This window comes from Apus apus, chromosome 25 (genome assembly GCF_020740795.1).
Source record: "Apus apus isolate bApuApu2 chromosome 25, bApuApu2.pri.cur, whole genome shotgun sequence".
Classification (NCBI taxonomy): domain Eukaryota; kingdom Metazoa; phylum Chordata; class Aves; order Apodiformes; family Apodidae; genus Apus; species Apus apus.
Genome location: NC_067306.1, coordinates 296398 through 321835, shown reverse-complemented (window position 1 = coordinate 321835; position 25438 = coordinate 296398). Strand labels below are relative to the sequence as shown.

The window sequence follows — 25438 nt, the reverse complement described above, 5'->3', positions numbered from 1 at the left end:
CCTTGAGTGTGCCTGTGTTCTTAATTAAATTTGCTCCCTTCTTAGGAAATGGCTGATGTGACATTAGATAAGCCCATAACCAGCTTTTTTCTTTCCAAGGCTCTCCTGGCAGTGATTCACTGCTCTTTTTCCGCTTCCTAATTACTTGCTTGCTTAGTGAGAGGGGGAGGAAGAGTATGACGCCCCTTCCAGAATGAACGTGGTGTAAAATTCCTTGTGTACCCTCTTGGCTGGTTACAAAAGGTCACATCCAGCCAGGCCTGACAGGTCCATGTGGGACTGACCTTGTGCGGGGTGCTCGGCAGTGCCCAGCAATGGCCCTTGGGGCGGGGATGGGGACACCACGGTGGCTGGTGCCACCACCTTGGAGGAGGCAGATGCTCCCTAGCCCTTTCTTCTGTAGGGATGGGGCAATTTGTAGCTTGTGGTGGTGGAAGCCACTGCCAGCAGATAAGGCAAAGCCTTGTAATTGTCTTCTGAAACAGGCTTATTGTGTCACAGCATCTGATGAGGTAACCACAGGGCTGGGGCTCCAGGGCTGGTCTGGCTGCAACACCCTGGGCAGAGATGGAGGTGTAATTAGTGTGTGCACAGATGTAGGTGTCATTAGTGTTTGCCAAGGGAGCGAGTGTGGCATCCTCCAGCCACTCCTTCCCCTGAGCTGGAGCAGTCAGGGCTCTTCACAGTGCCTCCAAGCTGCAGCTCTTGGGGCAGAGCCAAGGCTCTTCACACTCGAGCGTGGCTGGAGCCCAACCCCTCTGCGTGATGGTGCCATCCTGGGCACGGCTCAGGCTCCAGCACTGGAGGCATTTCCAAGCTGGGCCTCACAGGGAGGCCCACCAGAGGAGGCCCACCATGGGGGCCTGGTGCAGCCCCTGGCCTCTGGCCTGTGGCCACTGAGGCCATTGCCACATCTGGCCATGGTGATTAGGGCTGGCTGGCTAGGGTGAGGCACAGGACGGGGTCTGGTGTGGCGATAAGGTGCTATCAGGCTGCTCACACTTGCATCCTACTGGCTGGGGAAGGCAAAATGCCAAGAGGGTTTTTATTTAATGCAGCTAGTGAGGAGCAAGAGTTGTTCCAGTTTGATAAATATACTTGTTGGGATAAACTTGCAGGTGGGTTACTCTGGGCTGAGGAAATCCAGTGAAGTTATCTGCTTGGGGTTAAAGTTACAGCTGGGGTTTGGGTGATGTCCTCCCTGAGCAGGGCAGGGCAAGGGGGGACATGGCAGGAGACCAGGAGCTCCTGTGTGTGCTGAAGCCAACCTGGAACAAGTCCTGGGTCACTGAAGAGCTTTCTCCACCTTGACCCTTCCTGGATGGGCACCCCACTTGTGGGGGATGCTTGTGTTTGGACCCATCCTGGACCTCTGATCCCATCCTGAGCTCTGGGATGAGAACAGACAATTCCTGGCAGGGCTTGCTGGAGCAAGGAGCTGGGCAGGGCTTTGATTCATGATCTAATCCTGAGGAGAGCCATTACACAGTCCCCTGTTCTCCTCCTGGCAGCCAAGGGCAAGTGAGAAATGGGTTTCAATGCCTGATTGCAGCGGTTCCTCAAAGCGAAGGGCTGGCGCTGGCACCTGCAGCCCAGGAGTGTCACCCTGATAATGGTCTGGAGCTGTGGCCACCACCAGCGCTGCCGTGGGCAGCTGGCTGCTGCATTGGAACTTCCTGGTGTTGGGCCAAACTGGCTCGAGCCTGGTGTCCTGGGCCAGGTCCAGAGGGGACCCACACCCCTGCCTCCCCCCTGCTGAGCTCTCAGTGTGGGAGGACAGCAGTGGGTGCAAACTTCACCCCTAATTCCCTCTCCCGTCTGTGGCCTCACCAGGATGCTCTTCTGCTCCTTTGGGATCTTCTGAGGCATCTCATTTAACGATGAAAATACTCGATAAGGGGACACGAGCCTGCCAGAGATCCCTGCCTGGCTCTGTGTCCCTCTCCGAGGAGCTGGGGCTCTGCCAGCCGGGGCTGTGCTTCCGTGCCGGGGCAGCTTGGGGCCCTGGCAGGGACTCCCGGGGTGAGGGGCTGCAGAGCCAGCTCGCAGGGTCTCGGCACCTTCTCGGCTGCAATGCCTCGGAGTGGTGCGGACTCGGCCTCCCTGCCCAGGAGGCAGCTACGGGGGATCGGGGTGTTTCCGGACCCAGTGAGGGGCGAGCGAGGATGCGGTCCCTGCGATCTGCTCACGCGGGCGAGAGGACCGGTCGGAGCTCCCTGGGGAGGGGGAGGCTGAGGCAGTGGCGAGAGCGGGGCTGGAGCAGCGGGGCCATGCGAGGGAGCAGAGCTGCCTGCATGCGATCGGCGCTGCGACATGGCCCAACCGGGGCTGCCGTAGGAGCAGCGCGGCGCTAAGCGCTTTTCCCCTCTCCCAGCGGACCGGGGGCTTCGTGCGCTGCGGCGGGAGTGCGGGACGCGGCCTCCAGCCCCGCTGCGGATCCCGTTCCACCGAGGATCCCGCTGCAGATCTCGCTGTGCTGCGGATTCTGCCGCCGGATCACCCGGCGTGCGCCAGGTTGGCGTTTGAGCAGGACGTGGCTGCGCTCCCGCCTCGATCCTTTCCTTAATGTTTCCGGTAAAGTTGAGTAGAAACAATCTGACCTTAGGGAAAATAAATTAGCGCCAGCCTCAATTGCTTTGTGTTGTGTGTAAACAGCCTCCCCGGTGGAACAACCTCCTCCTTTAACCTGGGGACACAAGCAGCTCTTGTCCGGGCTCCTGGCTCTCGCGGGGCTGACACACACGCTCGTATCCTCCTCCTATTTGCATGACCCTAATTTCGGGATTTCGCACCGCAGTGAACCCGGAGGATCGGCGGGCTGGGGCGGCACAGGCTGATCCCGCAGGGAGCGGGACGGGGTTTTCTCCGGACACGCTGCTCCGGACCCCGGGCAGAAGCTCCGAGGAAATGTCCCAACAGGCGCTTTCCTGCAGCTCCACCCGGGCTGGGGCTGCGCTCGCAGCGGAGTCCCCTGAGGGTGGGGAGGGGAGGGCTCGGAGTCCCTCCAGAGCCCCGGGTGGGAGTTGGGCAGCGGCGCCAGCCACGGGGAGGGCGGGGCGGGGGGTGGTGATGCCCGGGGCTGCGGGACCGGTGCGCGGGGCTGTGCGCAGCCCGTATCCGCTGTCGCAGTGCTGGGCGCCCGTCCTGGGGCCGGTGTCTGGTGACGGTGCCCGCGCCCGGTGGCGGGGCTGGTGTCTGGTGACGGTGCCCGGTGTCGGGGCCGGTGGCTCAGCGCAGGCGGGGGGCGGTGGCCGCGCGGGGGCGGGCCCGGGCGGGGCGGGGCCGGTCGTGGGGCCGGTGCTAGTGGTGGGGCCGGGGCTCGGCGGTCGCTCCTGGCTGCGGGGCTGCAGCGGCACCAGGTGCGAAGCTGCGCGGGAGCGGCCGCCCCTGTCCGGGCTGACCGATGCTGGCGACCGAGCCCGTCGCCGGCGGAGCCATGTCCCAGCCCGAGGCAGAGCGGGCGGGCGGTGGCTCCGCACCGGAGCTGGAGCTGGAGCTGGAGCTGGGGCCGGGGCTCCCCGGGCGGGCCCCGCACCGCAGCCGCTCCCGGCGGCCCTCTGTGCGCGACTCTCGCCGCGCCTCCTCCCGCTTCAACCGGCGGAGCTCGGCCGAGCTGGAGCTCCTGGGCTACCCGGCGGCGGGCGAGGGGCCGGGGTCGCCGCCGCCGCCGGCCGCTGCCGGGCGCCGGGAGCTGGAGGAGACGGAGAGCGAGGAGGTGGAGACGCGGGCGGTCGCCACCTCCCCCGACGGCCGGTTCCTCAAGTTCGACATAGAGATTGGCCGCGGCTCCTTCAAGACTGTCTACAAAGGGCTGGACACGGAGACCACCGTGGAGGTGGCTTGGTGCGAGCTGCAGGTACGGCCCCTGCCCTCGTCCTTCCTGCACCCTGCCCCCTCCTGCGGTCCTGCCCGGGGGAGGGGGTTGTCAACAGGGCACCTGGACCTTTCTCCATCCCGTTTCCCTGTTGTGGTCAGCGCCCCCGCCCCGGCCCCGAGCCCCTCTTCCCCGGGCTGCCGTGCGGGAACTGCGGGGCATCTCCCCGGGGCTGGAACCCGTCCCAGAGAGCGCAGGGATCTCGGATCCCGTGGTTCTGCCAGGCACGTCGATGCCCTCTTGCAGCCAGGCATAGCCCCCTCACCCCCCAGCACTGTGCCGATCTCTGGCGGTGCCTCGGCACGGCACAGGGCTCTTGGTCCGGGCCCAGGCTCGGTGCTTAACGCCGCTGCTCCCTGCGCTCCTGCCCATCACGTGCTGTTTTCCATTTGCCTTCTTGCTGCCCGCGCCGTGGAGCACACCCGGAGACCCCTGTCCTCGGTCCCAGCCCCGGCTCCGGGGGCTTACAGGTGGACCCAGGACTGGCTGCGGGGACTGAGCTCCCTCGGCTTCTTCAGTGCCCATCAGCTCGCAACTTTCCCCGTGGAAGGGCAGCGGTGCCCTCTCTGGTGCCAGCACTGGAGCTGGCGCCAAGGTTTGCTCCGATAGCCCTTGGCGTGCCCTGGGACACGTGCCCGCAGCCAGCCCGGGGCTAGGCTCAGTTTGGAGCAGGGTACAGGGCGACCTTGGTGCGCTCTGCCTGCTTGACCTTGGCTGAAGTGGTGTCCTGGCACCTGCGTGTGGTTTCTACAATGCTGCCGGGGGCTCTGCGGTGGGAACACCCGGACCTGTGTTTCTCGAGGTCTCTGAGCAGCATCCCTGCCTCCTCTCTGCTGCCACACTCCTCTGTCCTCTTCACTGCCTGGCAGCAGATTGCTAACAGTGGGACGCTGAGGACAGTGGTGAAGGTGTTACTTCGTTGCTTTTGATGGGCTTGATCTTGTCCACGGAGGTCCACAGGGAGACCTATGCCGTGAGAGTCCCTTTTCTCCTTGGAGACCCCAGGGAGGGGTTTTGGTAAAGTCCAAAGTCTCCAACAGGCTATTGAGCCTGGGGTGGCTGCTGTGGTGGGAAGGTCCAAGTCCTTGTTTACACAGAAAAACGTGTCTTGCGAGTTTGTTGTCTTGTTCTTAAACCCTCCGTGCAGCTGCAGGCGGCTGTGGGGCTGGGTCCCAGGGCGGCTGCAGCCCAGCAGTGCAAGGAGAGATCCTGAGATATCAGTGGGTGATTTCTGGAGGGGCTGAGTGCAGAAGGTGAGAGCTTGGGGCTCTGCCTGCCTCCCTGGGTTGCAGAATTGCTTCAGCTGCTGGCAGGGGCCAGCTCAGCTTCCTCCCTTGCATGGCCCCCGGCTCCGTCCGAGTGCTCCTGAGCTCTGTCTGAGTTCCGTGCCCCTTCAGGTGGTGGGGGACGTGCCAGCCTGCTGCTGGCAGGGAAGGGCTCTCCTTCACCAGCCCAGCACCTTCTCTGGATGAGTCAGCTGTGCCAGACGCTTCCCCTCCCTACGGGTCTCAGCCCCTCACTGCAGATGTGCCCCAGCCCCCCTGCCCTCCTGCTTGTCCCCACGGCAGGGCTGTGGGGCCCCTGTTCCTCCCTCTCTGTGCCAGAGCAGATCCTGCATGTCCCCTGGGGCTGGATGTGGCCCCTGGTCCTGTCCTGCAGCCCAGGCAGGGGTGTGGGCACGTGGGGCTCTGTCTGGCAGCAGTGTGGGCAGGGGTGCCTGTGGTTGTGCAGGGCAGCTTCAATGTCTTGTGTGATGGCTGCTGGGGGGACAAGGCTGCAGCACCCAGCAGGAGGAAAGGGGGTCAGGAAGCCAAAACACTCCCATGCCCCGGGTCCAGCAGGCACATGCCAGCCCCCGTGAGCTGCTGTGCCAGCGTGGGCTGGAGCCACGGGAGCTGCTCACTTGGTCCACCAGGAGCTGGCAGGGGACGTGTGCGGAGAGACCGAGCTTCTGCCAGAGACTGTTCTGTGAGTGTCCCGCCGTGCCTGGCAGACCTGACCCCCCCCTGCCACCCCCCTCCCAGGGGAGCATAGCCTGGCCATAGCTGAGACCTCTCAACGGCCAGGCAGCCCCATCCCCACTCCTGTCCCTGGCGCCTGCCCCCGATCACTGCCCCGGCCTCTCTCTTCCCCACCTGGTATTCAGCCCTGTCCCACTGGCTGCTCTTTATCCAGTGTCTCTTGTCCCAAAATCCATTTCCCACGAGGGCTGAGAACACAGAAGCAGACTTTTAAAAGTTTGTTTTTTTCAGCAATCATGCAAAGAATCAGACACTGTGACACAAATACAGGATTTGGAACCGCAAATAAAAATGGTTGTGGTTCTGCCCTTTTAAAAATAGCTTTGTCCTGTGTCTTTCACAGTTCTCCTTTTATTGCCTTTCAATTCTAAATGAATACCTAACCTCAGCCCTGAACTGTTCCGGTCCGGAGAGCAGCGTCAATCTGCCATGACAGTTCCTTATCCCAAATCCCAGTTCTCTTGCTGTTCTCACCCTGCCCTTCCCTCTCTGGTGCCTGGTGACCTGGAGACCGTTTTTGCCTGTCCCCTGCCTTCCTGTGGGACCTCTCTGGGGACCTGCCCATCCCTGTCCCCTCGTGCCACTTGCCCATCCTGAATGTAGTGTCTGTCTTTGCCTCCTGCCTGGCAGCCCTGCCGTGACCTGTTTGTGCTTTCCAGCTTTAAACTGGGGACTATTTCTGTTGATAGGTGCTGTGGGTGGTGGGGAAGGAGGAAGTGGGGAGGAAACTGGGGGCCTGGAGCATGATCGAGCTGTAAATACCTGGCTGTGAGTGGTTTTCCTGTGGGTCCCCTTGGCTCCCTGTGGGCCGGAGCAGCCTGGGCAGTGGGCACTGCCATGCTGCCCACAGCTCCCTTTCCCAGGCCTGGCAGGTAACCTGCCTTGGTGATTGCAAGGCACCTTTTTTTCCCAAATTCCTGTGTCTTCTCAAAATCCTGCCCATCATGTGTGCAGCCTGTCCTGTCTGTGCTGTGGCTGGGAAAGGTGCTGCAACTGAGCCTGGCAAGGTCCTGGGGCAGCACCTAGGGCTTAGCCCCCCCGGTGCTGGGAGCTCTGCCTGTCTGGGAGACAAACCACAGAGACTGATGGGATTTGCTTGACAGGGGTCCCACTGGCTCGGGAATGTGAGCGCTGGAGCTCCTCGCTCCGGGAAGAGCCTCCTGCCGCAAAGGGGCGATGGTCCTCATGCCGTGCCCGGCTCTGCCTCCTCCTGCGCCGGCCTCGGCTCCGTGCTGGCCATGCCGGGCTTCCCGGCAGCCAGCCCCTGGCTCACGGGACGGGGCTGGACCGCTGCCACCCCTCTCCTCACCCGGCCCTGCGCCGTGTCCCCTGCGTCCTCCCCTGCCCTGCATGAGGTTCTGCCAGGGAAGGACGCGGTGTCCCTGTGTGCTGGGCAGCTGGGCCCTGGTGTCCACGCTGGTGCCCACCCTGCCCTGCCCTCCTCAGGGCCCCCTCCCTGGGTGAACAGCTCCTCTAGCTGGGCTGGGGCCAGATTGGGTTCCTTTCCCTGCTGCCAGCTCTCGGTGGGGAGTGTTGGGATGCTCAGTCATGGGACTGGCTGCTGCTTTGGTTGTGCTCCAGGCACCCTGGGAGAGGAGGGCTCATACCCGGGGTTCTGCGTGGGGCTGGGGGTGGCATGGCAGGGACTGTGCTGGCACAGCTGCTCCAAGCGTGGTCCCCTCTCACTGAGCTGGGAGAGCCATGGCTGCCATGACTTCCTCCTTGTCCTTGTTTGTAGCCCATGTTGGCATATCTGCACCCTTGTAGGTTTGTGGGGTGCAGTGAAGGCTCCAGGCTCCTGGGTGGGGAGTGGGGGCCCTGGGGGTCTGAGGGCATCTGCGGTGCTGGGCAGGGCAGCCGGTGTGTCTCTGGGCCACGCAGGGGCTTGAGCTGCTGTTTTCCTCCTCGGGTATGAAAGGTCCCATTCATCCCCTGCAGCAGGGCTCAGGTTCTCATCTGGGCTGAGCCGGGTCCCCAAGCATGTGTTAAAAGTAGAGGGGATTATGGAGTGGCTCCAGCGTGGCCATGGGGCCGGCTGTGATGCAATTAAAATATTACGAAAGCTGCCCGGGCTGACGGGTGACAGAGCTGGCCGAGGCGCTGAGCGCGGCTCTGGCAGCGCCTGGAGGTGGGACCAGCAAGGGCTGGACAGGGGTCCTGGCTGGGCTGCCTCCAGCTCTGCACCAGCCAGATCTACTGGGGTCCTGTGCTGCGGTGAGGCCATGGAGAGGGATACTGCTCCTGCCCTGGCACTCGCAGCTGCCTGGGCTCAGGGCAGGACCCGGCTCCTTTGGGGTCTGCCCGGCTGCCTCCCCCCTTCCTGCAGGATGTTGCCATGTCCCTTCAGGGTCTGCGCCCTCCCCGCTGGCCCTGGCCCCAGCTCCTCTCAGTGCCCGTGTCAGCACTTGGCTTCAGTTTCCACTTTAATTAACTCGAGCAGGAGGAACATGGAAAAACCTGGGCTGGGGCCTCCCCCGCCTCCTCTCCTCAACAAAGGGCTCATTGAGGCTGGCCCGGCGCTCTGCCACGCCGGAGCTGTGCTGGGAGCCGGCGGTGCCCGGGCGGGGGGCAGAGACCATGGCCTGGGACACCACAGCCCCGTGTGAACCCCTGTGCTGGGGGACAGCAGGTCTGACCCCAGCTCTGCTCTGGGGCCAGGGCAGCCCCCACTGCCACACGTGCAGGGAGTGTGGCTGAGGACGTGAGGGTCTCTTGTAAGCCGGGGCATCCCCCTGTGCTCGCCGGAGACCTCCTCACCCCCCCTGCTGGCTCCTGCAGACGCGGAAGCTGTCGAAGACGGAGCGGCAGCGGTTCAGCGAGGAGGTGGAGATGCTGAAGGGGCTGCAGCATCCCAACATCGTCCGCTTCTACGACTCCTGGAAGTCGTCCATCAAAGGCCAGATCTGCATCGTGCTGGTCACGGAGCTCATGACGTCTGGCACTCTGAAAACGTGAGTAGTGACCCCCAGGTTGGGGTGCACAGAGAGGGATGTGGCCCCTGGGGTGGCTGGGAGGTGAGGGAGTGGTTTGCACCCCGGGTACTTGATGTGGGCGTTTCGGTGGTGATGATGGGCTGTGGTGGGCTTGGGTGGAATCTGGGCAGATGACAGGGCAGGACTGGGAGCTGGAGGCAGAAATTAGGGGACACTGATGGATATTTGAAGACCCAGGAACTTCACTGGCACCATCCTGCATGTGGACAGTGTGGCCTGGACACGCCTGTGCCGAGTGGGGTGGCAGCACTGGCTGCTCACCCTGGCTGGCTCCTGGCACTGGTGGCTCAGCGATCTTGGCTACTCCTGCGCTGCTGCTTCTGCGTAGTCCACCTGGGGAGGGGACCAGGAGCCCCTGAATCCAGGATGCTTTTTGCCAGTCACCCTGCCTGAACACCCATATATGGACAGGCTTCGTGTGGTGGTGGCAGATGGGTGGTCCAGGATGAGGGCTGGGGTGTGGGTCTGAGCTGCATGGGTCCCTTGACAGCTATCTGAAGCGGTTCAAGGAGATGAAACTGAAGGTGCTGCAGCGCTGGAGCCGGCAGATCCTCAAGGGGCTGCATTTCCTGCACACTCGCTCACCCCCCATCATCCACCGCGACCTCAAGTGCGACAACATCTTCATCACGGGCCCCACTGGCTCAGTCAAGATTGGGGACCTGGGCCTGGCCACACTCAAGCGAGCCTCCTTCGCCAAGAGTGTCATAGGTGGGGTCCTGGGCAGGTCCTGGGAGGGTCCCAGTGGGCTCGCAGCTGCCACATGGGGGGTGTGGGTGGGTCAGTGCCCCAGGGTTGCTAAGCCCCACTGCTGCCCCCAGGCACCCCCGAGTTCATGGCACCGGAGATGTATGAGGAGAAGTACGACGAGGCAGTGGATGTCTACGCCTTCGGGATGTGCATGCTGGAGATGGCCACCTCTGAGTACCCCTACTCCGAGTGCCAGAACGCTGCCCAGATCTACCGCAAAGTCACCTCGGTGAGTGGCCCCCGGCCCGGGAGTGACACTGCTGGCTGGGCCTGCAGCCATGGGACCCGGGGTTGTGGGGGGGGGGCTGGTTTGCAGAGCTGCTCCCAGAAATATCTCACTGTGCAGGCTGTGCAATGGTCTGGGTGGTAAGAAGGCGCTTTGTCAGTGCGCGGGGCCTGTGACAGGTGGGAGGGCTGTGGCTTGGCCAGACCCTGTGTCCCTCACACCGTGCCAGGTGCTGCCAGAGTGTTAATGGGGTGGAACTGGAGCCAGTCGGCTCAGCCACCCCTTGCCCAGGGCACCACAGCTGCCGCAGCCCGTCCTGGCTGGCTCCTGCCTGCTGGGGTGGAAACACGGAGCCCCAGGGCATCCTGGCCATGGTTACCATGCTGGGCTACCTGCCTGGGTGGGCAGCTGGGGAGCTGCAGCCGGTCTGGCCCTGGGCTGGTCCCTGTCCCCACATATCCCCACTGCCGGTGGGGCTGTGCTGGGTGACACTGGGGGCTGCGAGGCCATGGCTGCCCAGGGAATGTCTGGCAGCACCTTGGCACCACAGAGCCTAGGTTCTGCCCCGGGCCCTGGAAACCCAGCGCTGTGGCAGTGTCTGGCTCAGGAGACTCTGACACCTGTCGCCCCCAGGGCCTGAAGCCCAGCAGCTTCTACAAGGTGAAGGTGCCAGAGCTGAAGGAGATCATTGAGGGTTGCATCCGCATGGACAAGAATGAGAGGTGAGAGCAGAGTGGAGGCCTGGGGACAGCTCCCCTGGCCCCTGGCCCCACCCTGAGCCATGCTCTCCACAGGTACACCATCCAGGACCTGCTGGAGCACTCCTTCTTCCAGGAGGACACAGGGGTGCACGTGGAACTGGCTGAGGAGGACGATGGCGTCAAGTCTGGGCTCAAGCTCTGGCTGCGCATGGATGACACGAAGAAGCTGCATGGCAAGTACAAGGACAACAATGCCATCGAGTTCCTCTTCGAGCTCTACAAGGATGTGGCAGAGGAGGTGGCCCAGGAGATGGTGAGTGCAGGGATGAGGGACTTAGGGCGCCGTGGGGTCCCTGCACCCTGATGTGACCAGCCCCCTCTGGCGCAGGTGGTCCTGGGCTTCATTTGCGAGGCCGACTACAAGCTGGTGGCCAAGGCAGTGCGGGACCGTGTGGTCGCCATCAAGCGCAAGCGGGAGAAGCTGAAGCGAGCCCAAGAAGTGCGGTCGCCTGCGGAGCCAGAGCAGCCACCAGGCGTCCTGCAGATGCTGGAGGAGCTCAAGTCCCCGCTACCACCTGGTGCCCCCGTGTCTGCCCTGGCCACCCCCAGCTCTGGGGACTCTGTCTTCAGTAGCACCTTCCCCCCAGAGCCTGAGGAGCCTGAGGCTGACCAGCACTTCTCCTACCGGCACACCAGCTACTCCTCGGCCACCTGTGCGTAGGCTCTGGGTGTGGGGACAGCAGGGCGAGCTGGAGTGGGGGAACTGTGGGGGGACAGCAGGACAACTGGGAGTGGGAGGAAGGTGGGGGGTCCCTCCCCACCTCCAGTCCCACAGCCGTTCCCTGGGGGTGCAAGCAAGGGAGGGGGCTCTCTCTGGCCTTGCTCACATCAGTAGTGCTCCTTGACAGCCGACTGCGAGACTGATGGCTACTTGAGCTCCTCCGGCTTCCTGGACTCCCCAGACCTGGCCCATCACAGCTTCTCGGCGGGGGACCCTGTCAGCCCACCGCCCGCCCGCCCCATGCGCTGCTTCCCCACGGTGAGCGGGGCCCCATGGGGCTGGGGTCGGGGTGGCCGCGGTGCTGGCTGACGGAGTCCTGTCCCCGCAGAGCATCGCGGTGCAGCTGCCCACTGAGTCCCTGCCCCCCGCCAGCGGCTTCTCCTCCCCGGTGGACAGGTGAGGCTGGGGGCTGGGTGGGGGTGGACAGAAAGCACAGGGGACGGGAACGGCTGCGCTGATGCTCTGGTGCGGGGGCTTCCCGCAGCTACGCCTCAGATGTGGCATCTGGCATGAGCGACGGCTGTGAGGGGCTCTCGGCCAGCGAGCGCAGCACCAAGCTGCCGCTCAAGCGGGGCTCGGGGAAGCTGCTGCGGCGCCGAGCCCGGTCCAGGCTGCGGATCACCAACGTGAGTGCCAGGGTGCCGAGGGGGCGGGCGGGTGGGTGGGCACTGCTCGGGCTGAGCCGGCTCCGCTGCCACAGATCTCTGACAAGAACGATCGGGTGGTGGAGTGCCAGCTGCAGACCTACAACAACAAGATGGTGACCTTCAAGTTTGACCTGGATGGGGACAACCCGGAGGAAATTGCAGCTGTCATGGTGAGCACAGGGCAGGGGTGAGGGGATCTGCCTGTCCCTGCCAGCTGCTGACCAGCCCCACGGCCCCCAGGTCCACAACGAGTTCATCCTCAAGTCGGAGCGGGATGGCTTCATCCACCGCATCCGGGACATCATCCACCGCGTGGAGACCCTGCTCCGCAAGGATGGCGGCGCTGCCGCCGAGCTGCCCGAGAGCCCTGAGGCCGAGCGCGGCGCCGGCAGCTCCGTGAGTGGGGAAACCACTGAGGCTGATGGGACTGTGGGGGCTGTCTGTCCCTGGGGAGCCCAGCGGGGAGGGGGCTGTGTGTGGGTCCCCCAGCCCTGTGGCAGCAGCTCTGGGTCACTTGCCTGCTCCTGCAATGGGTTGTCATGCCCCCTGCTTGACAGAGCCACCGGCTCCTGTCCCTTCAAGCAGTGGAGCCAGGGGCCAGCAGGGGCTTGGCTCAGCTTGTCGGGCGTCTCTGCCCCAGTGCTGGCTCAGCCACATCCCTCTCGGCAGGTGGATCTGCAGCTGCAGGAGCTCTCCCGCTCCATCTCCTCCTCCTCGCTCAGCGGTACGTCTCTGCCCCATGTGGACCCTTTCTGTCCCCCCAGCCCTGTGCAGGGCAGGTGAGAGCCCCAGCTGAGCCTGGGGCGTCCCAGGGGGGACGTCCTGCCTCGGCTGAGTGTTGGCTGTCAACCCTGTGCTGCAGACCTGGGCTGTACCAGTCCCAGCCTCTCAGTCCAGTCTCCAGTCCTGCCGTCACTGAGCAGCTCCCCGTCGGAGACCGACCCCGGCAGCCCCGCGGAGCCACCTGCAGCCCCAGCCCCTGCACTGCAGCCGGCGCTGCCGGGCTCCCCCGCAGGTACCAGCCCTGGCTGGGCACCTCCGTCCCACCGGCGTCAGGCTTATGGACTGGGGGACACTGCTGACACCATTCTCTCCACAGGCTCCCTGCAGACTTGGCCCCTCGCCTCGACGGCTCCCTCCTGGCTGACAGCCTCACCAGCATTCCTGCCAACCCCCCCAAGCACCCTGGGGGGACCCATCCCACCAGCCCTGCCCCAACCCCTTCTGTCCCCACTGCCACTCCCAGCGTCGCCTGTCCCCAGTGGGCCCAGCAGCCCTCTGAGCCCCCCTGTCAGCAGCACTCCCTGGTCCCCCACTGCTCCACTCCTGTCCCTGGCCAACGTCTTCTCCCTGGCTGTGATAAGCGTGGCCCACACGCTGCTTCCTGCAGTCTCCTCCATGGCCAGCTCGGGTGGGCACCTTTACCCCCCACTGCTGCCACGACCACAGAGCCTTGTCCTGGGACCTCCGCGCTTTGCCTACCCTGACCCTGCCAGCATGGCCAAGCCAGCCCCGGCTGGCGGTGCAACCGTGGGGTCAGTGGGGGCTGGTATACCCACTGCTGGGGGGCCTGTGCCCTTCTCTCCCCCAGCCCCACTGTGCCCATCAGGCAGTGAGGCCATGGGGACTCCCCTGCCATCACTGAGCACCTCCACACCCGAGAGCCCCGCGGGCAGCGTGGTGAGTATGGGGGTGGCGGGGACTCCCTTGGGGCCACTTGGGGAGGGGCTCAGGGCCAGGGGCCAGGTTGTCATTGCAGATGATGCCTTGGGATGGGGCAGGGAACCCCTGGGGTGCAAGGGTGGTGTGGACTGTGGGGCCCAGGTCCCGGCAGCAGCAGCAGGGTGTGGGACAGGAGATGTGGTCCCGGGGGGGCAGCTGATGGCATTTGGACGCTGCAGGTGCTCCCTGGCTCCCCCAAGCCCAGCCACCCACTCATCGTCTCGGAGTCACCAGCCCCCGGCGTGCCCAAGACTCAGCTCTCGCCCATCAACGAAGGTGAGGAGGAGATGGGCTGAGGCTGCTCTGGAGCACTGCCACGGCCCCCCCAGCCCGCGTGCCTGAACCCCACTCTTGTCCCCAGCAGAAGCCAAGCCCCGGATTCTGGGCCGGTTCCAGGTGACACCGACCAAGGACCCAGCTGTGACCACCCCGGTGCCGGGCAACAGCGCGGGCGAGCAGCACGGTGTGGAGCCGGCGGCAAGGGGCTCCCCCCCGCCCGCTGCCCCCCACACAGGCAGCAGCTCGAGTAGCGACTCCGACTCCGTGGTGGAGACGGTGGAGCAGGACCCCGAGGCCGAGGAGGGGACGGTGGCACCGGCAGAGAGCGACCGGGAGGGCCCCGGGGAGGAGGCGACCGAGAGCGCGTCGCCCGCCATCGTCAGCCAGGTCTGGCTGAGCTACTCCCGCAGCCTGCCCTACGTGAGCAGCGACGACACCGAGAGCGAGGACGAGGAGATCTGGGAGGAGCTGCAGAACCTGCGCCAGAAGTGAGTGACCCCGCGGGAGGGGAGTGGAGCGGGGCTGTGTCCGAAGGGCTGCCAGGAGGGGACACAAGACGGTGCCCCCTCCCCAGACACCCCGTCTCGGCCGGGTGCAGGGCTCAGCTGCCAGCCCGTCTCCTCCCCAGGCACATGGCCGAGGTGCAGCTGCTGCAGAGCGCCCAGAAGAAGGAGATCGAGGAGCTGTACCTGCGGATGGGGAAGCAGCCGCCGATGGGCATCGTCTCCCCCGCCGCGATGCTGTCCAGCCGCCAGCGCCGCCTCTCCAAGGGCAGCTTCAACCCCTCCCGCCGCAACAGCCTCCAGCGCCTGGAGCTGGCGCAGCCCCCAGGTGCCAGCCTCGCTCCCCCCTGGAGCTGGGAGGGCTCACGGGATGGGGACCCCGGGGCGGGGGCACAGTCCGGCCCGCCGGTGCCCTGCTGAGGGCCGGTCTGTCCCCCCAGGCATCATGCGCCGTAACTCGTTGAGCGGCAGCAGCACCGGCTCGGAGCAGCGCCTCAGCAAGGGGGTCACCTTCGCCGACGATCTGGGCTGGATGGTAAGGGCCGGGGCGGGGGGGGCGGTGGGCAAAGGACCCGAGGGGGTAAAGGCCGGGGGTCCCGCTGCCCCCGCTCACAGCTGCCTCTCTCCCCAGTAGCCGGCCGGCCAGGACTGACGCCATGAACTACCTCAACCAAGTGCCTGCGGCCCCGGGGGGGGGAGCCCCCGCACCTGCCGGGAGGGCAGCACCGGGCGGGGGCAGCCGAACCAGCTACTGCCCACCCACCTCGGGGGGTCCGGACCCCTACCTGCCCCCCACCTCCGCCCCTGATACCTGCTGCCTCTGTATCAGAGGGCGGGCAGGCCGGTCACATGCTCTTCTTCCCATCTGCCCCCTCCTCATCCCCCCCCAGCCGTTCCCAGTCCGTGCCATCCCTCACGGCTTTGCTCCCAGCTGAGCCCGCACAGGCAGAACCAGGCCCTGCCCCGAGCAGAACCGCACCCCCGCTACACCCCAGTCACGACATGTCCCCCCCTGCCCCCAGGCTGCTCTCCAGCCCTGCCCTCCCGCCCCGGGCGGCCCCGCTCGCTGCCGCCCGCACCGCGCTCTGCGCAGCCCAGCAGGAGCCGCTGCGGAGCGCGAAGACGCTTCCCTGGGCCGCGTGAGAGGGAGGCGGAGCACCGGGAACGGCAGCAGCTGGACATTCTTACAAGCTGGTGTCTGCAAAGTATTTTCATAAATACGAATTAAATACAAAGAAGGTCTGTGTCTGTGTGTTGGGAGTTGTGGACACCGTCCTTGCTGCTGGCTCATGATACGCGATGATCAAACAGAGCAAAATAGAAAATTCCCCCTTCTCAGCAGATGCCTGAACAGTGGTGAGATCCCAAGCTGGACTCTAGCCACCAGCTGCTCCCACAACAGGCGCTGACACAGACCCTGGACACGGTGTTTATTGTGGAAAGAGTCGAGCACCCCTGCCCGCCCCCGAGGCGGGTCTCTGGAAAAAACCCTGCCCACAATTCAGGACGAGGGCGGCTGCCTGCAGAGGAGGAGGCCCTGCCTGCAGGAGACCCCCCCGTACGTATCCCCGGGCCGCACCGAGTGCTGCGCCGGCCCGGAGCCCTGCGGGCAGCTGTCCCGTACTGAGGGCCAGGCGATCCCTCGGTGCTTGAGGCCCGTCCATGCTCGTTCGCGGGGTTTACCGGGGCCGGGCCGGGCTGTCCGTGCTCAGCTCGCTGCAGCCTCGGCCCGCGCCTGGGCCCGTGCCCGCGCCGCCTCGGCCTCCTGTTCCAGCTCGTCCAGGAACCGCTCCTGGGACACCGAGTAGAAGGTGTAGCCGTCTGGAGAGGGATTAAGGAAAACAGCCGGTGCGACGCAGGGCCTCCCCCGGCCCCGCCTCTTCCCAGCCCCTCCCGGTCCCGCCCGGCCCCTCAGGATACAAATGCCGATCGTCAAGGCGCCGATGCCGAGTCCCAGCAGCGTGTTCCGGCTGCGGAGCCGCCGCTGCAGAGCGCGGTAGCGCTGGGCGCTCTCCACCTGCGCCATGAGCCGGCGCTGCTCGGGGCTGAGCCCCGGCTCCCGCGCGGGGTCGATGCGCCGCGCGAAGGCCGCCCCGCCGCCCGGCTCCTGCGGCGCCGCCATCTTCCCCGCCGCACGCGCAGTGATGACGTCACGTCCGGCGGGGCCGCTGGGCCAATCGGGAGGACGCGGGGCGTCGAGCGGTGGGCTGGGCGCTCTGATTGGCTGGGAGGAACACGTGACCAGGGCGGCGCCGGGGGGCTCTGGGGCCGGGCGGGCCGGGCCGGGCGGGCGGGGCGCGGGGCCCTTCGCGCCGTTAAAGCTGCTCCATGGGCTCTCGGGCACCAGCAGCGTCCCGGCGCCATGACCCAGGCCCCAGCTTTGGCCAGGTGGCTCCTGAGGTGATTGAGGACACGCTGATCCATTTGGCCACGGAGAACGAGCAGCGCCTGAGCGAGCTGCCGGGCCAGGCTGGGTGCTTCAAGCAGAGACAGATCGTGGGTGAGGCAGCTGTCAGGCCGCAGCTGACTCCTGAGGTGGCTAACAGCTGTGCAGTCAGCTTCAGTTGGCTGTCGTGACGGACTGTTGTGTTCTGTTTTCAGAATTTATATTCCTTTTGTCTGAAAAATGGCACTTGGACCCATCAGCAAGGTACCGAGCAGTGGAGTTATTTGAAAGGTATCACACGCTGAGAGCTCAGTGCATTTCCCTCGTGGCTACCCTGTGCATGCCCTGTACCACTCGTTCAAACAATGCATAATGTTTTCTGTGTGTCTAGAGCACTTTACTAATTGAATTCCGATGAACAGCTGCCCATATGTGCCACAGAATGGCTTTTCTTCTGTCTTTTTCTTAGCAGAAAAGAACTGTTGTCTGACCAATTGTGGTTTTGTAGGTTTATGATCAAGCAAGCAGACCAAATCTGTAAGGCCTCCAGGGAGAAGGTGAAACAGTGTGAACAAGGAGGAGGCAGCTGGAGCTCCTGGAAGGATCAGATGTACAAGGCGTTCGTCCTGCGGCTCGTGTCGTGTGTCCAGCTCGCCAGCAAACTGTCCTTGCACTATAACGTGAGCCAGACAATCCTTGCTCAGTAGCATTTTTTAGCACTGTAGCAAGTTGTGCGGTATATATATATATCTGTCTTGAAAGACAGATTTCTGCTCTGAAAGACAACAGTGATAATGAAATGCAAAGGAGATTGAAATAGAGACCTAAATATCTTCTGTTCACTCATCAAGTAGCAATTTGTCAGGAAATGTTCCCAGTAGTGGGGCAAACAGTACAGGCAGTGGGAAAGCTCAGCCTGTGGTTGTTGAAAATTGTGAGGCTGGAGAGGGTTCAGAGGTGTCTGGGGAAGGTTTGTGGAGGAGACCTGCAGGAGGGAAGGTGGGAGCTGGATCTCACTCCAGCTGAACAGAAGAAGCCGATGGGGGGAGGAGGCAAGACTGGTGGCTCTACTTAAATCCAGTGGGACAAGTAAAGCAGGAATGTGCTTTGTTCTCACCAAGGGCCACACTGCCTAGAAGATAATTTGTTGTGGTTTTTTTTCCTTCTCAGATAGTTAACAGTGACACAGCTTTAAAATTTCTGCAGTCCTTAAAATACTCCTGCACGAAGCAGGAATTGCTTGAGTCAGAGCTCGCTGTTTTAAAAACTCTGCACTTCCAGATCAACCTGTCAACTCCTCTGGCTTATGTGGAATTGCTTCTAGAGGTTTTAGGTGAGAGTATTAAAAAGACAGGATGGGAAAGCAATTTTCAAGAGCATAATAGAGCTGTTACTGATCTGAACCAAAATGTCTTGTATGACTGATTTTTGCACACTGAAGGCAGGTGGAATTTTTCAGCTTGTCCAGGGCTTTGTTTTTCCTATAAGAACTTTGTCCTTAGCAGAATCTGGTGAACGTTTCAAGACAACTAGTTGTGCCTTAGCCGGTAAAAGAGTTTAAAATCCCCAGAGCCTGGTGTAAGGCCACTTTTTGTACCATGACTTAGTGTTCTCTTTGCTCAGGTCTGACAACGTGTGTTTCAGAATGAGTGAAATGACACTGAGGCTGAGGAAGCCTGTGGTGTGGGGTGGGCTGTGGTGGCAGAAACACAGGGCAGTTGTCACTAGAAATCAGCATCCCTGAGTCACAGTGACCAGACTTCTTTCTGATCAGTGTAATGTCTCAAAACGTGTGGCTGATGATGTGATCTCTGCAGGACACAATGGCTGCCTACTGCCTGCCAGGCCACTGCACCAGATGTGTGTGCAGATCCTGGACTTCTCCTACCTGACACGGGACTCCATCTATGACACTTTGCTGAAGATTGCCATCGAAAATTCAACACCCAACAAGCTGCAGGTGTAAGTAGCTCGTGTCACTATTACTTAAAATAAGTAGTTGAAACTAAACCTCTAAAAAAACCCAAGAAATAGCAGTGTAATTCCTGTTATGCCATTTCTGGGGCGTGTTTTTTTTAAAAACTAATTCTGGGGGCTCACAAGAGCTGCTTATTATACTTAATGTAGCTTGGTGTAGGGGTGAGTGAGGAAAATGTTTCACTGAACTGTAACAATCCAGCATCATCAGGCTTGCTCAGTCCAGCCCATCAGGCTGAACAAGTGAATGTGTCTGGGCTGAGCACTCAGCACAGAGACTGGTGCTTCTGGTGCTTTTTAACTGTAAAACTTCCATCATTTTTCACCAGAAGATGCTTTTATTTCTGCAGAGCAAAGTTTCTGTCGGTAAAAGAAGATTCTATGCTCTTGGCTGTTGGAATCATCAGCACAAGCGTGTTCACCCTGGACCCCAGGCACTGGAGGCAGGTAGGGTCCCTCCAAACCCCAACAGGCTGGTTCCTGTGCTGGGCACATCCAGCAGAAAGGGCAGCAGTGGGAGGGAGGTGACACTGGGGGTGCTCCAGGAAGTGTGTGTGTGGGAGAGCAGCCTGGGGGCACTCGGGCAGGTCTGTGGGGAGGCTCCTGCCCGTGCTCCCTGTCCTCACACCCAGCTCCTTCACAGCCAGAACAAACCCCATACATTGTTTCACTGGCAGGTGGAGAAGTAATCCCACATCTGCCCAAACTGTCACAGAATTACCTTGGTTAGAAAAGACCTTAAACATCACAGAGTCCAACCATCCACCTAACACTGACAAGTACTTAACTAAACCATATCCCCAGATACTGTGTCAGTAGGACTCTTAAATTATCTCCAGGGAGGGTGACTTCACCACTGCCCTGGGCAGCCTATTGCAGATAGCAGCTTTTTCATTTTACTTCTTTAAGTAGAAGGAATTAAATTTTTTTTAGAAGGACAAAAAACCCCTCAAAACAATAAAAAAAAAAAAACCACAAAAACAAGCAAGCAAAAAACCATGCTGAGAGACTTCAACTTCTGTCAGAGACCCACAAGCATGTGCCCAGGGAGCAACATTGTCCCTGTTAGATTTCATGGAATTGTCAAGAGTTGGATGGATCCTCTAGAGATCATTCAGTCCAACCTCCCTGCTAAAGCAGGATCCCCTGGAGCCCATCCCACAGGGCTGCATCCAGGAGGATTTGAATATCCCCAGAGAAGGGGACTCCACACCCTCATAGGCAGCCTGTCCTAGGGCTCACCCTCACCGTAAATGAGTCTCTCATTTAAATGGCACTTCCCACGTTCCAGCTTGTGCCTATTGCCCCTCATCCTGTCACAGGGAACTACTAAAAAGTGTCTGGCTCCATCCTCCTTGCCTCCACCCTTTAGATACTTATAGGCATTAATAAGGTCTCCCCTCAGCCTTCTCTCCAGGCTGAACAGTCCCAGCTCCCTCAGCCTTTCCTCATCAGGGAGATGTTCCAACCCCCCAGCCATCTTTGTTGCCCTCCCTGGACTCTCTCCAGCAGTTCCCTGTCTCTCTTGAACTGGGGAGCCCAGAACTGGACACGGTAAAATGTGGAGGGTTAGGAAGCACGTCTGTAAGCTCAAGTATCTTGGGCACTGTATCTGCTTTATTTTTTTAAGGTTGTGGAGCATTTAACCTGTATCACAGGCATCACTTCACAGAGTATCCTAGAACTGTCCTATGCGGTGCTGGAGGAGGTGGTTGGCAGTGCCACACCAAAGCAGCACCATGGCAACGGGGGCACACAAGCTCTCAGGAACACAATTATGACTCTTAAATAGAACCATCTTCATGGCTCTTAACCCCAGCACACTGGTAACAGCTCATCCTCTACACGTAAGTTGGTTTTCTTTCCGGATTTGAACAGGTTCTGTCATGGTTTGTGTCTTGAGTGTTCCTTGGGAAAGCTCATCCCTTCAGGCAATGAACTTGGTGCTGTGAAGGGAGTGGAGGAACATTCAGAAATACCTCTTTCAGCACCAAAAGCTGGGCCTTCTTTCTCCAGTTGCTGTTAACACTTTTCTACAGCCTGTTCATGCACAGGGGTGCAGCATGTCCATGTACTCCTGTGCAAGAAAAGGCGCTCAACAGTATCAAGCCAGCACAAGCAAGTGTTGACATGACCTAAAAAATACTTAATATTAAAACTGCATAGTCTCTGCAAGTTCCTTCACCTTGTTCCCTGTGTTTGTAGCTTTTTGCTTCTCTAGCCCAGGTGTGAAGCTGTAACAAGAGTCCCAAACTCACTGGTGTTCTCAAGACTCATTTATACATGTATCTAAAAACCCCAAAAGTATCAGTTTAGCTTCTATTTAACACCTGATTTTTTTTATTTTTCTGTTCAGGTCCATGATATAACTTTACATATTGCTTTTCTATAGACTACTTGTAATAATGGTATTTTAAATAAAGTGTCTTGTGGATTTTTGGTATTGTAAACATTTTGTACTGGTTAATATTAAGAGACGTCTTGATCTGACTTTCTCTGATGCGGTGCAGACACTCCACAGCTGCCAGGATGAGTTCTCCACACGGTTACTTGTTGTAGAACTGGGACGAGACCCAGGCGAGACCCCACTTCAGGTTAGTTAACATGAATTTTAGTGCTTTTGTCCATTGCTCCTCCGAGTTAAACTGTGTTTTAATCGAGTAGGAGCCACCGCTGCCACCGGTGTCTTCAATCTTTCCTTTCTCCACATCCATCCTGCATCACACACAGGCTGTGTTAGTGTGTTATTATAAGCATTTAATCTCAATACAACATCAAGTATTAAAATTTAAACCTGACATTTGTATTAATTCTCTGTAAGAAAACTTTGTTTTTTAATAGAAATCTAGTGAGTCTCAGGTCTTCGCCTGACGAACCAGCTTTAAATTTCAATTAAACAAAGAGCAAACGTGGCAGTCCTGCAAATGATAAGGAAGATTCCAGGACAGGACTGAACCAGGCAGGCTGTGCCCTGCCCCAGGGGTCGGTCAGTGCTGTGGGGGGTTGGGGTGCTGTGTTAATGCTGCTGAGGTGCTGAGGGCTTGGTCTGAGGTGCTGTACAGCAACACTCACCTGTAAGGCAAACAGAACCGGGTTTCACCTTTCTCCACTTCCTCCTTGAACTGCTGCACGCAGTCCAGAAAAGCCACCATTGCATGATCAAACTTATTGTCCCAGAAGAATCTCAGGCCTCCTGAGCAATACAGGGGGAGCTCCTGGAAGAGAGATGTGTCTCAGGCACCCCAAGCACACTGTTTCAGATATGGTCACTGCTGTTCCTCAGTCTTGGGCAAGGCTGAAATTGCTCACAGGATGCTTAGAAATGGTTTGTGGCATGTGGTGAGTGCACCTTGGTGTGTGGTGAGTTGAGGTTGGGGTTCCTGTCACCAACAACCTCCCAAATTACACTGTCTGCCTCTGGCCAGCTGCACCGTCCAGTTCAAGGTTCCTCTGGTTTTTATTGCTACTGGATGGCAGAACCAATGCCTTGATGAAGGGTGTGGAGTGAGATGATTGTGTTGGAGTTGGGGTAGTGAACCCATCCATCTTGTTTGTGTCCCCCTGTGTGACTGGATCTCTGCAGTTCCAGGTCTGTGTCCCCTGGGAGCAGCAGCTCTTACCTTGGATTTGTCCGTCAGCGACTCCAGGTACGAGTGGTTGCCATAGGGTACCAGCCGGTATCTGAAAGGATGCACAGGCTCATGAGTCCAGCTGTCGACCCAGGTCACAGGGCACGTGTCTTGTATCATGTATGAAATGGGAACTGTGTGTGACACGGCACGTACCTTTGGAACTTGAGCCCCATTTTGTTGGCGAGGGCATGGAGCAGCAGCACCGTCTGCCCCCAGGCAGCGTTGATCTCGTTCCACTCCACGGGAACGCTGGGGAGACGGCCAAGCCTGAAGTTATTTATTGTGCCAAACTGACCACTGTGCCTGTGGTAAGAAGAATTGAGTGAGTGCACAGGGGCAGGAACAGTCTCTGGCACAACGACACAGGGGCCACATGCTGACAGGTATGGAACACATGCTGCTCACCAAGCAAAGGGGGGTTGTGGCTACGCTTAAAGCATGTATAAATGTAGCCACTTGTTCTCTTTTTGTGATGGAGTTCACAAAAGAGACAAAAAACCCAAACCCCAGCCCCACTGAGCCTCAGGCCTGGTGTAGCTGGATGTTGCAGCATTAATTGGCCAGCACAACAGTCACAGTTCATTAACAGTGTTTGTCCACAAGCCTGTGGGTGCTGCCCCCTCCAGCTGCCCCTGCCCTGTGGTGGTGGCTGGGACCTGACCAGCACAGCTCCAGTTGGACACAGGATTATTAACCAGACCCGGGCTCTCAGCAACTGACACAACCCCCCAGCATCTGTGTTACCAGATGTGGAAGGTGGCGTTGAAGACGTTGGTTTTCTTCAGTTTATCCAGCTGCATCTGGGCGTAGCGCATTTGGTTTTCCACACTTTTCAGCTCATCATCCAGCTCCAGCTGCTGCCTCTTGAACTCACAGTATTCTTTCTGGTACCTTGCAATAAAAGCAAGACAAGAAACACTGAGTTTACAGAAGAGGAGCTGTTCACATGGTTTTCTTGGTCTGGCTAACTTCAGTTACGCATAGAACAAGAGGCCTGCATGTGGGCATTATGTAGTTATGTACAGATTTCTATATGTTATAACCTCATGAATCTGTTAGTAAAATCCTGCCAAAAGCTGCAGTGGATGGTCACTCACTGAGCCTCCTCCTGCTCCAGCCGCTCTGCCTCTGCCCGGACTCTCTCAAAGTCCTCGGCCACAACCTTGCGGTTCTTCTCGACATCCTCCAGCTCCTGAATCAGCTGCTCTTCCTCCAGGGCAAGTTCTTTCAGTTCTGTCTGCAGTTTCTCCTTATCATCCTCATTCATTTGTTCCAGGATCTCCAGACATCTCCTAAAGGAAAGTGACAGGATTACCAGAACAGGGATCTCGGGAAACCCCCCCCAGCGGTCGCTGGCTCCGTGGCAGTGTGCAGACGTGAGCAGAAATGCAACCCTGAGCTCATGTGCACCACGTTAAGGCTGAGTTCTCCGTGTGGACACTGCACCATGAGTGAGGTACACGTGAGGGAGAACAGGGGAGCAAGATGGTGACCCAGGATCTGGTGCTGTCAGTAACCGTCTCTGAGGAGGCTGGACCAAGGCTCCAAGCTAAGGCTCCCCTCTGGATCACTCACTTGTAGTTCTGGCACTCGTTCTCAGTGATGTTGAGCTGTGTGTCCAGCTGGTCGAGCAGCGTGTCCGTGCACTCCTCACACAGGGGGTGATCCACGTCGGTCTGCCCAGACATGATGTCAAAGAGGTCCCCAGTGACCTGTGGGGAGAGCTCAGCATCAGCTGGGCCGAGGGCAGTGGCGGCTGCCAGGCTGGCAACAGATGGGTTTGTGCTCCCTCAGTTGGGAAGGGGGCTTCTGCAGGTCAGATCCTGGTTTGAATTCATCTGCCTTGCTCAGCTGCTCACGTGCAGGGCTGCAGGCAGCCTGGCCTTGCAGGACATCCAGAGAAACAGAAGCTCCCTGCAAAAGTATCTGAGTTTACCAGCTGAGGTGAAACTTGCCTTCAGCCTCCGGCTGAGGTTTTCCATGGTGCCGCCATCTGACGCCTCCCCGATCAGCGTGAAGCTGTTGGCGCTTTCTGTGGACATCATCCTTAGGAAGAAGTTGAGGGAGGGTCTGAGTGCCGGGCGCCCGAGGCAGGGGGCTCGTGCTCGGCTTAAAGCCAAGACCAGCTGAGGAGCCAGAGGGGAGGACACGGGGAGGTGTTGTGGAGGGAGCAGGAGCCACGCTCCGGGGCAGCGCTGGGCTCAACCCGCAGCGCCCTAAACACGGCGTGGAGGTGCGTGAAGCGGCCGCGCCGGGGGGGCCGGGCCCGGGGGTCCCTCGGGGCAGGCGCAGAAGGGTGACATGAACCGGCGGCTTCAGCCGGTGCCCCCGCAGAGCCCCCCGCCAGGCTGCCCGGCGGCCGCGGCCGTACCTGGCTGGCGGGATGAACCTCCGGGACACGCCATCCTGCCGGTTCTCCGCGAAGGTCTCCTGCGGGCGAGGGGACACGGTCACCGGAGGCCCGGGGGTCCCGCCGCCCCCTCCCCGCCGTACCTCGGTCAGGGCGCTCTCCTCCTCCTGCGCGTCCGCGGGCCGGGCCGGGGCGGTGGTCAGCAGCGGGGCTGCGGGAGAGAGGGGGGGCGTCAGCTGGGCCCGGGGCGGGCCTGGCCCGGCCCAGCCCCGCCCCGCCGCCGGTACCGGTGAGCTCCTGGATGGTGAGGCGGTCGAGGATCTTGAAGGAGGTGTCGAGCTTGAGGGGCTGGCTGCAGCGCTGGCAGACGAAGCTGACCTGCGCGGTGCAGGGGGGGGCCCGCCCGCCCTCCATCGCGCCGCTCAGCCGCGCGCCCGCCCCGCCATCGCCGCGCGGCGGAAGTGACGCGCGCCGGGCCGGGTCCTGGCAGGGCCGCGGCGGCGCCGCCATTTCCCGTCCGAGCGGCCGGGCCCCGGCGGCGCGTGCGCGCGGGGGGCGGGGGGGCGGTCACGCGGGCGGCGGGCGCGCGCGGCATT

At 60.8% G+C, this 25438-nt stretch overlaps 4 protein-coding genes across 6 annotated transcripts; 2 read left to right on the top strand and 2 right to left on the bottom strand.

Annotated features, from left to right (window-relative positions):
• Positions 1-3295: 3295 nt before the first annotated feature.
• On the top strand, positions 3296-15735 carry WNK4 (WNK lysine deficient protein kinase 4). Of its 2 annotated transcripts, none has more exons than XM_051640195.1 (20): positions 3296-3856; positions 8674-8846; positions 9379-9599; positions 9710-9867; positions 10498-10586; positions 10659-10878; positions 10954-11278; positions 11474-11604; positions 11675-11742; positions 11831-11972; positions 12047-12163; positions 12234-12389; positions 12663-12717; positions 12856-13008; positions 13093-13673; positions 13895-13991; positions 14080-14482; positions 14623-14825; positions 14938-15032; positions 15132-15735. In XM_051640195.1, the coding sequence occupies exons 1-20, from the start codon at positions 3404-3406 to the stop codon at positions 15147-15149; spliced, it is 3858 nt and encodes a 1285-aa protein (XP_051496155.1). In that variant the 5' UTR covers positions 3296-3403; the 3' UTR covers positions 15150-15735. The 2 variants fall into 2 exon arrangements, with proteins under 2 accessions (XP_051496155.1, XP_051496157.1); XM_051640197.1 differs by having other exon boundaries at positions 15129-15735.
• Positions 15736-15913: 178 nt separating this feature from the next.
• Positions 15914-16641, bottom strand: LOC127394333 (cytochrome c oxidase assembly factor 3 homolog, mitochondrial). The gene is made up of 2 exons (XM_051640198.1): positions 16418-16641; positions 15914-16318 (listed from the first exon to the last, which is right to left on the bottom strand). Exons 1-2 carry the CDS (start codon positions 16617-16619, stop codon positions 16206-16208), a joined length of 315 nt encoding a protein of 104 aa, XP_051496158.1. The 5' UTR covers positions 16620-16641; the 3' UTR covers positions 15914-16205.
• Positions 16642-16802: 161 nt separating this feature from the next.
• CNTD1 (cyclin N-terminal domain containing 1) lies at positions 16803-21310 on the top strand. Its single transcript, XM_051640144.1, has 7 exons — positions 16803-16997; positions 17099-17174; positions 17392-17563; positions 18054-18216; positions 18701-18845; positions 19211-19307; positions 20491-21310. The coding sequence occupies exons 1-7, from the start codon at positions 16826-16828 to the stop codon at positions 20650-20652; spliced, it is 987 nt and encodes a 328-aa protein (XP_051496104.1). The 5' UTR covers positions 16803-16825; the 3' UTR covers positions 20653-21310.
• On the bottom strand, positions 21178-25380 carry BECN1 (beclin 1). Of its 2 annotated transcripts, XM_051640143.1 has the most exons (11): positions 25130-25379; positions 24986-25053; positions 24864-24922; positions 24448-24538; positions 24068-24204; positions 23590-23784; positions 23237-23383; positions 22646-22795; positions 22481-22541; positions 21933-22075; positions 21178-21575 (listed from the first exon to the last, which is right to left on the bottom strand). In XM_051640143.1, the coding sequence occupies exons 1-11, from the start codon at positions 25350-25352 to the stop codon at positions 21407-21409; spliced, it is 1443 nt and encodes a 480-aa protein (XP_051496103.1). In that variant the 5' UTR covers positions 25353-25379; the 3' UTR covers positions 21178-21406. The 2 variants fall into 2 exon arrangements, with proteins under 2 accessions (XP_051496103.1, XP_051496102.1); XM_051640142.1 differs by having other exon boundaries at positions 24864-25053; positions 25130-25380.
• Between the last annotated feature and the right edge of the window lie 58 nt (positions 25381-25438).

Bases quoted from the DNA above. Each gene is read 5' to 3' on its own strand.
- LOC127394333 (XM_051640198.1), bottom strand. From the start codon at position 16,619: ATGGCGGCGCCGCAGGAGCCGGGCGGCGGGGCGGCCTTCGCGCGGCGC. The intron at 16,319-16,417 runs GTATCCTGAGGG...ATCCCTCTCCAG, and splicing joins CGCCTTGACGATCGGCATTT to ACGGCTACACCTTCTACTCG.
- CNTD1 (XM_051640144.1), top strand. From the start codon at position 16,826: ATGGGCTCTCGGGCACCAGCAGCGTCCCGGCGCCATGACCCAGGCCCC. The intron at 18,217-18,700 runs GTGAGAGTATTA...TGATCTCTGCAG, and splicing joins ATTGCTTCTAGAGGTTTTAG to GACACAATGGCTGCCTACTG. The intron at 19,308-20,490 runs GTAGGGTCCCTC...TATTTTTTTAAG, and splicing joins ACCCCAGGCACTGGAGGCAG to GTTGTGGAGCATTTAACCTG.
- BECN1 (XM_051640142.1), bottom strand. From the start codon at position 25,352: ATGGCGGCGCCGCCGCGGCCCTGCCAGGACCCGGCCCGGCGCGCGTCA. The intron at 25,054-25,129 runs GTACCGGCGGCG...TCTCTCCCGCAG, and splicing joins CACCATCCAGGAGCTCACCG to CCCCGCTGCTGACCACCGCC. The intron at 22,076-22,480 runs GTAAGAGCTGCT...TCTCTCTTCCAG, and splicing joins CGCTGACGGACAAATCCAAG to GAGCTCCCCCTGTATTGCTC.
- WNK4 (XM_051640195.1), top strand. From the start codon at position 3,404: ATGCTGGCGACCGAGCCCGTCGCCGGCGGAGCCATGTCCCAGCCCGAG. The intron at 14,483-14,622 runs GTGAGTGACCCC...TCTCCTCCCCAG, and splicing joins CTGCAGAACCTGCGCCAGAA to GCACATGGCCGAGGTGCAGC. The intron at 14,826-14,937 runs GTGCCAGCCTCG...CTGTCCCCCCAG, and splicing joins GGAGCTGGCGCAGCCCCCAG to GCATCATGCGCCGTAACTCG.